At 30.8% G+C, this 13,612-nt stretch overlaps 1 protein-coding gene across 2 annotated transcripts in view; it reads right to left on the bottom strand.

The window, feature by feature from the left end:
* Nucleotides 1-11,550, bottom strand: part of LOC136976938 (putative RNA-binding protein Luc7-like 2) — a 60,315-nt gene extending 48,765 nt beyond the window's left edge. The window contains exon 1 of one of the 2 annotated variants that reach the window (XM_067272330.1): nt 11,338-11,550. In XM_067272330.1, the coding sequence (XP_067128431.1) occupies nt 11,338-11,398 (61 nt within the window). In that variant the 5' untranslated portion in view covers nt 11,399-11,550. The remainder of the gene's footprint in view (nt 1-11,337) is intronic. The other variant, XM_067272331.1, reaches the window with a different exon arrangement.
* Nucleotides 11,551-13,612: the final 2,062 nt, after the last annotated feature.

Raw genomic sequence — 13,612 nt, 5'->3', positions numbered from 1 at the left:
ATAGACTTTAAGATTATTTTTAAAGAAAAGTAAAAATTACTACATTTAATGCTGTCAACCATTGCTTATAGTAAAAAGTAAATGTGACAGATAATATTCTTTAATGTTATGTCTACTTCTGTAAATTTTTATACTTAACTGATACCATTTTTTTATAATAAATTATCTCTGAAATTTTGATATTGTAGTTAATCTCTATAATACTACACTACCATTACAGCACAGTAACAAAGATAAAATAACACAATAAAATGAATTTAAATTAGCAATAAAGTCATGCCGGTCATTTAACTCCTTTCACAGGAAAATTTTTTGAACTGAAATAACTTCACTTCCAGTGCAAACCAGAAGTTCATATATAGTTAATTGGGACCTCCTACTCCTAAGCTCTCCATATCTGGCCTCAATTTTCATTTATCTAACACCATTCTTAAGACTAAGGAAGGGCAGACAGACACATAGACAACAGTGGGAATTTACAGGTCTACAATTTTTTTCAAATTGGAGTTCAATTAGAACAAGATATCAAATAAATAATGTAGAGAGACATGATTACATCCAAAAATCTATAGAAATGTATATATTAGGTCTGTCTTATATGGCACTTGCATACATGAGTTACATAGATTTAAATACTACCCATTATGAACAAGCCTAATTGAAAATAAGATTGAATAATAGCATTAACCCAGGGATTAAATAAAGTACAGTACATATAAATAAAGATAAATATAAAAAGAAAATCAAAATATAAATAACAATTGATGACCTTATTTATATTTAATGTATGTTATTTAAACTCTTGTTTTATTGTTTTGTAATTTATTTTAATTTCATTTTTCTTTACTATTCTTCTAAGCATGCAGCAACTAGCATGTATTTAAATAATTCCATTTTATTTAAATTTAGCATTCTAATCAAAATTATTTATAATAGCAAAAATGCTTTCTATTCTTCATTATATATAACAATCCTATTTTTGAATGAGGATTAAAGAATTTTGGATCTCTTCATGACACATTGAATTTGGAACAATTAATGGCCAAAGATTAGAATTATTTTCCTTCAATAGCTGGTCATATCTTGCTATTTTTATTAGCATTACAATACTATTCTTTTATAATCATCATGATTTTCATATTTTTTCTGCTAAATTGTTGAAACTATTGATCATCTTTTAATTTCAATCTAAAACTACAAATATGTAATCAACTACATTGATAAAGTTGAACAAGCCACTGCAGTTAACATAATGAAACACACAACATATTTTTAGCTTTTAGCTTTTTTTTCCAAAAGTTAACCACTGTTAGAGAAGTAAGACAAAGGGCTTAGAATTTCTGGTTGCCAAGTATGCATTTGATACAAGAGGACTGTTCGTGTGAACACTGCACAAAGTGTCCATAATTCTGATTTATGGCTGTTCTGATTGGAAAGTTTTCCAATTTTGCATTTCGTTAAAAATAATAATACAAGAACAGTGCATAAACAAAACTTTTTTTCTGTATGTATGACTTGACCTTGATCTCGCATAATACTAGGCCACTAATATTAATCAAGTAGGATATATTTCATAATAATAATAATAATACCCATTAACCACTCTGATTGCCATCCAAATATTGTAATAGATTGCTTGCTTATTTAGATGAACTTAATTTAAAAATAAACTGTAAGCATTTTAGCAAATTATTATATTTCTGTTCCATTTATATTTGAAATAATATATTTTTCAATTAACTATTGAACAATTTACATACAAATATAAATGTTACAGTAAAAATCCGGTTTTAGTGAAAACGCGTTTTAACTAGTTGAAACTAGTTTTTACTGGATGTCATTGTTATAACCTGTTTTGTCTAGTTAAAACTAGAATTTACTGCTGTATATGTTTTGATTTTAGATAAAACTAAAATCAAACATTAACTTTTTAACCTTTAACATTAGTTAAAACTAATTTTAGCTACATAAATATGTTTGGGGGAAATAAATAAAGTGATGATTGGGATTAAAATATTTGTATTATTTAATACGATATTTATTGAAAATATTGGTCACACATCTGTGTTATTAACATTAATTAACCCTTTGTCCCCGATCGATCGGTACCCTGGCTTTTTACGCAAAACTTTGAGGGTACCAATTCGTCATTACTTTGGTAAATATCGATTTTTGTAAAATTTATTAACAACAGATATAATCTCGTTCGATACGAAGTGAATAAAGTATAATAATTCGTTATATTAGTTGATAGCAGTATAAAATTTTGATTTCAAACAAATGTTTGATATAATGTGCGATAATTTCACAACGAATAAACATACACGCATAAGTGTTATATCGAATTGTACAAAACAATATTCTATGTCTTTCTGGCTCAGCACCAGCAAACAACTATGTAACTAGACAATGTTAATTTTCACAAAATATTACAAATTATCAAGTTTGTGTGTCAGTTCTGATATATATTATTTTTTTTCTTATACATTTTTCTAATAAAATGCATTGAAAAATATTGTATTTAAAACTAAAGATATTAATAAATGTAAGTGATTTTTTTCATATAGATATAATGATAATTTGATTTTTGGCGAACTTTTAAAATAATATTGCCCGACTGACGTATATTGCCTTAGGAGGGATCGCAAAATAAACGTAAACGAGATGTCGGGGGAAAAGGGTTAAAGCGATACGAAATTCGTCATACACTATAGGAACATGTTAGCTGAATGACCTTGTTCGAAACAGTTTTTGCTAAGCCATTTTGTTAAAACCCGTTTTGTCTAGTTAAAACTAGTTTTAACTCAAATTCATTTTTGACTAGCAGTAAATTCTAGTTTTAACAATGTCATCCAGTAAAAACTAGTTTCAACTAGTTAAAACACGTTTTCACTAAAAACGGGTTTTTACTGTAACAAACATCTAAAAACCAGATTTTCAGATTAAAGCCAAAAATTGCCAGACTATATTAATATTACTATTAATAATTAAATGTTAAGTAATTTGGCTGAAGGTAGGTAAATGTTAGGCACCATCTCTTGATAAATTTAATAATTATAATTAAATTAATATTCTAAGAATTAATCTAGAAGGTTCAGGAAGAAAAGAATCAGCATGAAACAGGGACTAGAACTCTTAAGTACTGCATACTGTGCATTTGCATTGCCAGTTATGCTACCCAAACCTTTATCTGATATCTTTGCTTCCAGAACTATTAATTTAGATATAACCATACTGGTTACTCACAGCACCAACTGCAAATGACTCAGAACCATGGCTTATAACTCTCAATATGGCACTCAGGTAACTATTGCTTCACCTCAGCAGTGAGAGTTATAAGCCCCATGGGTGCTGAGTCATTTCCAGGCAGGATTATTGAGCAATGGATTAACTGAATTATTATTTGAAAGTTGAAATTTAGTTTGAACAGTGTCTGATATTCATCAAGAAGCTGAAGCTATCGTAATGAAGGCCAAAAACATTCCTTCGTGGTAAATTTAAATGACTGACTATCTGAAATAAGCATTTAATATGGATAATAATATGGAGCCAGAAACACAAGGTAATATTTCTTCATTTATGTTTTAAGCATAATGTTAAATATGATTATGTACAGTACAAATGCAATTGATAATTTTTTTAATACACACATGGACAGAATTGTTATAAAGTTATTTTTGATTAAAAATTGCTCAAATATTAAATCAGATTTCTTGAAATTGCTCTTTCAAGGAAGAACAATGACTGCCTAAAAATCAAAATGATGGCAATCTATTTTCTTCTAATAAATGGTTGTTGAATAACTGATTATCGACCAAGAAATTTATAAATAAAATACGAAGGAAAATTATCTTGAAAATTGGATTTAGTTCCAAGCAAACTTAGTTTTTATCAGGAAGTGTCAAGTCACAAGTAAATGAATGATCAGTCCAGAAATTCAAAGTTACCTGATGAAGAACCAGTATTTCGGTTTGAAAACGTTAGTAACGAACTACTGGTGTTGATTTCATTTTTTGGTCATCTAGAGAGTGCACATCGATAACAGGTAGAACATTTTCGTTAAATGAATGATGTTGAATATTCCACTTATATATTCAATTCATTCTAACTATAATCAATAGAAAAACTTCTTGAAATATATTATTCTTGATATAATTTATCATTTAATCTATAAAATTCACATCACAAAGTTAGGGAAGAATATAATGTGCTTTCAAAGTGAATTTTAAAAAGAAAAATTTTTATCCAACACTTATAAAATAAAAACACAATTACTTAAGGTATTTGAATTTCATACAATTGTATTTTCTACCACTGTTAGAATGTTAAAGGGACACAAATACAAACATCTATAAACTTGATTTTTAGATTAAAACCAAATGATTGCCGGATTACATTGGGCTACTAATTACTAATTAAATTTCAAGTAATTTGGTCTAGAGGTAGGCATTAAGTACCATCTCTTGATAAATTTAATAATTAAGAAGGTTTTGGAAGAAAATAATTGGCTCAAAGCAGGACTCAAACCCACAACTCCCACTTGTCATGTGGATGCATTGCCAGTTACACAACCCAGACTGCTGTTTGATCTTTACTTTCAAACTATTAATTTAGATAAATTCATACTGGTTACTCACATTAAATGTACTGTACCATACTGTTTGCATAACTATTGTATCTGAACAAAACTATGTTTTGAAGTTTATTATTATTATTATTTTAACACTAAAGTTAATAACAAAAAACTTTTGTGACCAAGACATTTGATAAAATTTGAATTTTATTGTTTGCCATAATGCATCTTTAATGAATTATCTGTCAATATAATAAATTGCTGCTTATATATATATATAATTATGCAAAAAAGTTATATTTAACGATTCACATTCCTCAGGCACTATTATGGTAATATTGATAGTACACACCATAAGCCCATTTTTGCTACTAAAATGATATTCATTGTGTGTATCATAATCATTAACATATAAAACATTCAACTATCTTAAATCTGTCTTACATTCTTTTTAGGTTGAGTGTGTACAATACAAATCAACCTGTCTACAGCCATATGATTTATAACAAAATAGATTTTTAACTGTAAACCTATTTGATAAATTTTTAAAAATTTACTAGACAGGTTGAGGTGCAAGTACAAATGTTAAACTTGTACAGCAAGCAGAAGTACACGTTTGATGTTCTAAGTCCAAGTAAAAGACATTGCGGCGCTCGTTCACATCATCACATGACTCAGTGAACGTTGCGCATTGACTCACGAGAAATTTGTTGAAAAAATGGTGGATACATTTAACATTGAGGGTAAATAAACAAATTAAACTGTTTAAAAGTATTTATAGGCTGCTTAATAACACTAAATAATTATTTTTTATTAGTTGTCTCTCCTACCGTACAATAGGACTATCTCATACTTTTGTCCAGGGAAGTAGTGGCTTATGTAAATTTGAAAGCAGATCAGAAAATTTATTTTTAGCAAATTTACAATCATATTAAGCTGTTGATGGTAGAAGATGCCGTGGAAGAACAAACCTACCTTAAGGTAAGCTATTATGAAGACAAATATACGTAAATTCTATAGGCACTTCACATCATGAGCTAAAAAATTGAATAATTAAATAATTTCTGGATTAAAATCATCTGTTTCTTTACAATATTATTTGTAAATGCTTAAATAATCATTATTTTAATAAAATATGTCATGATTTTCACCCCAAACACAAAGTTTAACCGATCTTCTACTCGCCATTCTAGACATAGCAAATGCCATTATTGACCGTGTAGAATTGCCAGATGGCAGCACTCGTCCATCCGCAGTTCACATTTTGGGCTGAATACGTGCACCCCAACCTCTCTACTAACTCTTTATAACTCATTCAATAGAAACCTGTTTTAAGAAACTGATAAAGAAAGTGCACATTATAAAAAAAGATCAATTACCATAGATACCTGATTAGACCTACAGGTTAAATTATCCCAAAAACTCAAGTAAACCCATTTCATTAAAATTTTTTAGTTTAATAAAGCATTTTTACAAATAAAATGCTTTATTAAACTAAAAAAATCATCATTTCTTAATGTAAACCCATAGACCACGTGATGACAGTTAACAGAACATGGCGGCAATGACTCGTATGTCGCTACTATGATACTAGGTACTCTAGTACTGATGATTGATAAAGAATTGAAAGATGTGGTGGTTTGTCCCTTTAAAGATTGGTTATTTGAGGTACTGTACATTGGAAAAATATTAAGTTTATTTAGTTTATATTAGAATAGAAGTTTACGTTAAATGTTATAAGTTACTTAAGTCATTATTTGATTCTTTTCAAAATGAAGAAATATATTTATTGGGTGATTTTAATGGCAGAATTGGAACTTTGAATGAAATGGAGTGGGGAGGTAGTGTTCTCCCCTTGTTGGATTATAGTGTTTATCGGAGCTCGGAAGACAAATGTATCAACAAGATAGGTCTGAAGTTAGTAGAATTATGTCAAGCAAAAGGTTTGATGATTGTGAATGGTCGAGTTAAGGAGGATGTACAGGAAAATATACTTTTGTCTCACATTTGGGTAAAAGTGTAATTGATTATTTGTGTATAAACGGTTGGGCAGCTGAGAAGTATTGAATCTGATTATATGATGCTGCATCTTGAAGTTTCTGGTAAAGGGTTGGAAAAAAAAGGATATCCTAGACAATTGGTCCAGTTTAATAAACAATGGAAGAAGGAATAGCAGGAGGTGTTTTTAAGTAAAATAGAAGGTATTTGTTGGGACAGGAAATTTGATGATAAGATGAGCAAATTAAATGAACTTACTCTCATGGTGTTTGGTATAATGGAGAAATTTAGATACAGAAAAAGGAGTTAAACACTTTTCCATGTATAATTCAGAGTTGTTCGATGATGAGAGCTTAGAACAAAAGGCTAATATGAAAAATAAGCTCAGGAAATGGAGGCAACTTGGAGAGGATTGGAGATTGGAAGAATATTTATCATCAAAGCAAAATTTCAGAGTTCTTTGTAAAAGTAAGAAACGGGAATATTTGACTGGTTTTAATCAACTGTTTTCAAAGTGTAAGTCAAATCAAATGTTTTGGGAATGTATTTGTAAATTAGAAGGTGGAAGTAAATTCCATATTCTGGAGGAGATTAAAACTGAATTGCTTATGCACTTTAAAAGTTTATTGTTCAGTGATAATATAGATAAGGAAACTGTTTGTTCGGAGATGATATTTGTAAGTTATCTTGACAGGCATATCTCTCTCAAAGAACTAGATATTGCTCTGAGTGAGGCAAGGTCAGGTAAAGCAGCTGGCCCAGATGGAATGTTGGAAACTGGCAGACAAGCAATTGTGACAGAAACTGTTGGATATTTTTAATGAAGTCCTGGTAACTGGAATTTACCCTGACGGCTGGAAAATGGCAAGAATATTCCCCATTTTTAAATCAGGAGATGTAAACAATACAAACAATTACAGAGGAATTGCATTGTTAAACACTGTTAGCAAAATCTTTTCAACGATCCTATGTAAAAGGTGGTTGTTTTGAGCAGAGAGTGAGCACATTCTGTCAGAGATGCAAGCAGGTTTCTGTCAAGGGTATTCCACAGTGGACCATATTTTTGGTTTGTGGAATTTATTAAAAGAAAGGCTAGTCAAAAAACGCCGAAAAGTATATACCTGTTTTGTGGATTTCCGGGCTGCATTCGACTAAATGAATCATCTGAAATTATGGAGGAAGCTTGCTGATTTGAGGTTAGGCTATAAAATATTGAATTTATTAAGATCTATGTACATGAATACGTCAGCATTTTTGCTGGTTAATGATACTTCTTCTGAATCCTTCTACTGTAACAAAGGAATACAGAAGGGATGCCCGCTGAGTCCATTACTGTTTTCTTTATATATCAATGGTTTGGTAAATAGATTGAACAAGATTTCAAGATTTAATGGCTTATGGTTAGGAAATAATACTTATATCAAGGTTCTGTTGTATGCAGATGATGATGTGATTATAGCTGACAGCCCATTTAAATCACAGTTGGCAATTGATGGTCATCTGAGTTTCTCAACTGAGATAAACTTTCAGATTAATATTAAAAAAAAACTAAGATAATGGTTTTTCAAAATGGTAGTAAAAGATCAAGCAAGCTTAAATGGTTTTTGGATAAACAAGAGATTGAAATAGTTGAAAAATATAAGTACCTGGGCCTTTGGCTTAAATATAATCTTAATATGAAAGACCACTTTGAGATTATTGCAAGAAAAGCTAAAGGTGCTTTGGTGAAATTATGTAAAATTGTTAATATCCCGGGGTTAACCTCATATTCTCCACATTTCAGGTTATTTGATTCAACAGTTAAATCCGTTATGTCCTATGGTGTTCAGGTCTGGGGTTTGGCTAATGTCAATAATTTTGAGTTAATTCATAGAGAATTTTTGAAGAAAATGTTGGACCTCAGATTTCACGCATCAAATGTGGCTGTTTTATGGGAAACTGGACAGGTACTGCTGAAAATCTTTTTTATAAAAGCAGTTCTAAAATATTATGTAAGAATATTGGAATTACCTAGGGCTATCTAAAATCAGTATGGAAAGAATGTGAATGAAAGCAGAGAGTAACTCATGGTGGCTGTATTTCAAAAACTGGCTGGAGAGGCTGGGATTTGGTGATATGGTTACTGAGAAACAAATTAATAGATGAAAGAACAAATACCATCCATAGTATTGAGATGTATAGAACTGGAACTACAGGAGATGAAGAATGTGCTTCTTTGGTGTGTATAATTTGTAACCAGATCGATAGTTATAGCGACTGGTGCTTCCATATGTTTAGCAATTGTGGAAATGATATGTACGGGGAATACTTAAGAATGTTGCGCAGTAGTTCTAACTCCAATTTTTCGGATTTGTTAAAATTTAACAAGATGTTAAAGGAATTAGATAGTCTGAGTTAAAATAATTTTCTCTTTTGTTCTTTCCTCTTTGATACTGTATTCAATTATATGTCAAATCAATTATTATTATTATTATTATTATAAACAATCTATTCAAAACTGTAATTGTGAAAATGATTATATTACATTTCTTGTTGTCTGTGTTAATTTTTGAAATTACTATTTGATTTTTGTTTAAAGACCCTTTTCTGTATGTCGAGATTATGTTTAGTTACAAAAAATATATTTTTCTTGTAAATATAAACACTCATACCAAAACTTACAAATACTAATTTTGAAAAAATAACCTACAGATTTGAATACATCCACATCCCAAACAGGTTTAAACAAATAGATCCACTCGGGATCTATTTGAGTGCATATAGTATGTTAAAACAATACTTTATTCTGTGTTAAATAACTCCTAAACATACACAATCTATAAGAATTGTTAATATAAATGTTTTTGCTTAACATATTTGCATATATATTCAAATATATGCAAATATATTAAGCAGAAACATTTTTATTAAGAAGGTTTTCTAGGAATACATATAGCAAATTTCATAAGTTAATTATGAAATATCTTCTGATTCATGCTGGCAAAAGGTTGAAACCAATCTTAAACATATAGACAGTTTCTATAACTTAAAATATTAATATCAGTGTTTTTATTTCTGTTAACAATCAAATTTTTAAAAATTTCTTTAATTTGAATTAGCTAATGTAATATAGTTTTGAAATCTTTCAGGCCTATTTTCAATGAAATAAAGTAAAAGGACCATTAATTTTGTGGGCCATTTAATCAGCATTTATGTGGATATTTATTATCTTTTATGTAATATCTTTTCTTTATCTTTTCACTTAAGAAAATTCAGTACTTAGAAATTTTTTCAAATCTCAGCAATAGACATGAAAATTCCATTTTATCTTTTGGTAATCTGAATAGTAAAGAGTGAATTAAAATCATTTATTATATAAAAGTACAATTTTAATTTTAAAGTAAAACCTATTTAAAATCCAATTGTAACAAACTGCATTTAAAGAAAAAAAAAGAAAACAGGAAGTTTCCTAAAAACATATTCATAAGCATTTCACAAATAGATATTTAATTCTGCTCTGTTTTTTAATATCACAAAACTTCTCATATATATAATACAATTTCCTACTCAAAAATTTTATCTTAGATCAGCATTTAAATTGCATTTTGATAAATTCCATATCACATTGCATACTGTACTAATATTTGTGTAAATAAATGTTAGATTTCCTATTATATCCTGATTCATATGTTCAAAGCAATATCTAAAATCAGCTGACCAAACAAGGAACTCACCACTATTGGCCAATTTTTTCCAATTCACATTCCTTAGATTCTCTCATTTTATTTATTTTTCCTAATGTGAGTCTATCTAAATATATTACTTGCAATTTTAAAGTTCTCTAAATAGAAAAACTTCAGTCATTTAACGATATTTTGGTCTTTAGTAGATCGACGTAATAATATAATTAGCAATTTCGATAAACATTAACTTTTATTAAGCCAACATTCAAACGAATCTAAAAACATACTAATAAATTAAAATTTGTTAAAAATATCTATCCACACGCAATTACATTTGGGAAATTATTGCCCGACCACACATTCTTGCTTCTAATTTTTACTTATTTAAAAATTTAAGCAAATTATTTTCGTATTTAAAAAATTTAAAGAGAATATACAAAAACTAGAACAGGACGAAACTAGAATTATTCAAGTGAACTCTGTGTACACATAAAACATTCCCAAAACACCTGGTTTCTATCGATTACACTTGCCAAGATATAACCTTACAAACGTTTGCAACACCCACACCAAGTAAATTTCAAGCTCATCACTCGCAATGTTTTTGGCATATATAATACGCCAACAACACCGGAAGAATCTATAATTACAAAACAAAAACTAGACCGGTAAAAAACAATTAAAGTAAATAAATTGTTAGCAAGATACAGTTTACGGTATCGACACACATGCAAACAGAGGGGTAACCGATTCAATATTTGAAAATGGGGTGGAAAGTGCAAAACTGACAGAATGAGGAAATCAGATTTTTTGGGAAAATTTATTGCTTTTTTATTTCTTGGAAATTTAATCTTCATTATCAATAAACTAATACCAATGTAATGAATTTAAACAGAAATATGGGTAAATATGTTAATAATGAAATTAGGCAATAAACTAAAGTTTAGAGTTTTGTACATAATTCTATTTCAATATACATATAAAATGATTTCAAAAAATCTGAGATCATTCAGAAACTATCATTATTGTTTAATGGAAAAAAAATCAGATAAACACAAAAATAAGCCTTTTATTATTATTATTAATATTAAATAGGATATTTACCATCTCTTCCTGTTCCCATTAACTGATCTAACATTTGTCTCATTTGCTCTTGAGCCGACATTATAAATGTGAATTAAGTTCCTTAATTAAATGTAAATAATCTAGAAATTTCTAATGATACATTCCAAAAATGTATCCGATAATAAACTCACACAAAACCAAAATGGCTCTTCGATGCTTTCGATAGATGATGACGTTCTTAGCTACGAACTCAGTGATTTTAACTACGGTATTTTCTGTATGTCGAGATTATGCTTAGTTACGAAAATATATTTTTGTTGTAAATATAAAAAAGTTCTTTATTTTATCTTTTAATTTTTAAAATACTTCTAGAAATATTTATTTATTTATTCACGCAAAGATAGCCGTGTTACGTGTTATTTTAAAACTCTTTCTGCCTTAGGGTGGTTTCGTATCCATCGTGGGTTCGGCGTGATCAGTAAAAATGGTCGGGGTACGGGACGGCAGCCCGGTCAACCTATCTTCAAAATTTGAGAATTTGACTGGGACGCAAACCTAAATCTCAAAATTCACCAATTCGAGCCCGGGTTCTCCAGAGCGGTAAACTTACGTCTTAACCGCCTCGTCAATTCGCCCATGGAAGTAGATAAGTGAATGACAAAGCCTCGTATATCAGCTCACATATAAAAATTCAGATAATCCAATCCAAATTCGAATCTGAAATTCCATTTACAAGTTAGACTAATGCTTCTACCTTCAATACTACATGGCTAGATGGCTGTGTTTGTCGTGTCGTTCTACCGCTCTGAGGGATTCGGGAAGTAATCCGTACGGATCAAAACACACCAGGAATTTTTAGGGAGAATCTGTCCCGGGTTCTGTCTCTCGCCACCCAGACATCCCATTGTGGGGTTAGCCTAACCCAGAATGAGAACGGAAAAGAGGCCTTCTTAGAGCTCGTACAGTGGGATAAAGAATCAAAAATTAAAAAATCAGTACTCTTCCTTAAAAAATACTAATAAAAGCATGATACGCTTTCAACTGCCATTCCTTTCCGCGAAATGCTTAAATTAACATTTCGTAATGAAAAAATCATATGACGAAAACTGAAACTCGAACTGAGCTTGAAACCGGATCCCTCAGAAAGGCACTTTGACATCTTAGCGGCTTGTTATCTGGCTTCTTCTGTTTCTTTTCATTTTTTTTCCGTTTTCTGTTCTGCGAGCACTTAAAAGTTATCTAAACTATGCCCACACTAGTTGGCCAAGCACAAAAATTGCATCTAGGTACTAAGGAATGGGCTACTATATCTGGATAAAATCATTCATGAATATTTCTGAGAATCCGAACTGTACTTGAATCCTTAACTGCACAAATCCGATTTTATGAATAAATCTATGAAATCTGCCTTAGTAAAGTTAGGAATTATATGAAGAAAAGGATGCCACATACAGAAATACACTCATTAACATAAACAAAAGCGCATCTAGATTACATTGTCCGATTACAACAAAACTCGGTTTGATTTTATTCGATTGCGGCAATGCAACATATGGGCGATCTGCCGAGAAGAAATTCCTCCCGGGAGTTCTTTTATGGAAAACTGGCCCCATTTAGGCGTTACTAACGTGAAAAAAGTCCGGAAAGCTTCACGTAGTCAGCCCGTTGGCGAGGCGCGAGCCCATGACCGATTCCGAGTGTTCAGTGGTTTTATCCATTCGGCCACTGATGGGGCATGCAAAACTCTCTTTATAGTCTCAGACTAATGGTTTTGGCGTAAATGGTTTCGGCTGGGGTCCGAATGCACACACTCCAGGTATTAATTAAAATTGCTACCCAAGTATCCTATATAAAGAATTGCAGAGATTCAATATGCTTAGAATTTTCAGTGTATCTGTTCTTTGGAGGTCTTGAATGCTAGACATACTGTATACAGAGGCACACGTACTGTACAGTACATTGAGGCACTTGGGGCACGTGTCCCTTTTCCTTCTGAGTTTCCTTTTCCCTAATCACCAAAGTAACTCCGAATTGCATTAAGAAAAGTCGTCTTCTAGCCTATTGTGCAAATATCTAAGAAACTAATGAACGATATTTATCTATTGTCTCATGCAACTTCGTCGTGCGTTGTTCAAAATTTGGCCTTGAAAGTTGTGAACAAAAAACATTCCTTGTTAGCCACAACTGAAACTAGTACCAGCTTGTTGACGGCCGGATGGCCGAGCTGTCAAGGTGGCAGCCTACCACTCTGGGGGACCCGGGTCGAATCCTGAGGGGTTAAATAATCCCCAGGAATTTTTTCAGGGGGTGATCT

Source organism: Centruroides vittatus, unplaced genomic scaffold (assembly GCF_030686945.1).
Source record: "Centruroides vittatus isolate TY-2023 unplaced genomic scaffold, ASM3068694v2 contig_436, whole genome shotgun sequence".
Lineage (NCBI taxonomy): Eukaryota > Metazoa > Arthropoda > Arachnida > Scorpiones > Buthidae > Centruroides > Centruroides vittatus.
The sequence above is the reverse complement of the archived record's forward strand: the minus strand, read 5'-3'. Positions and strand labels throughout refer to the sequence as shown.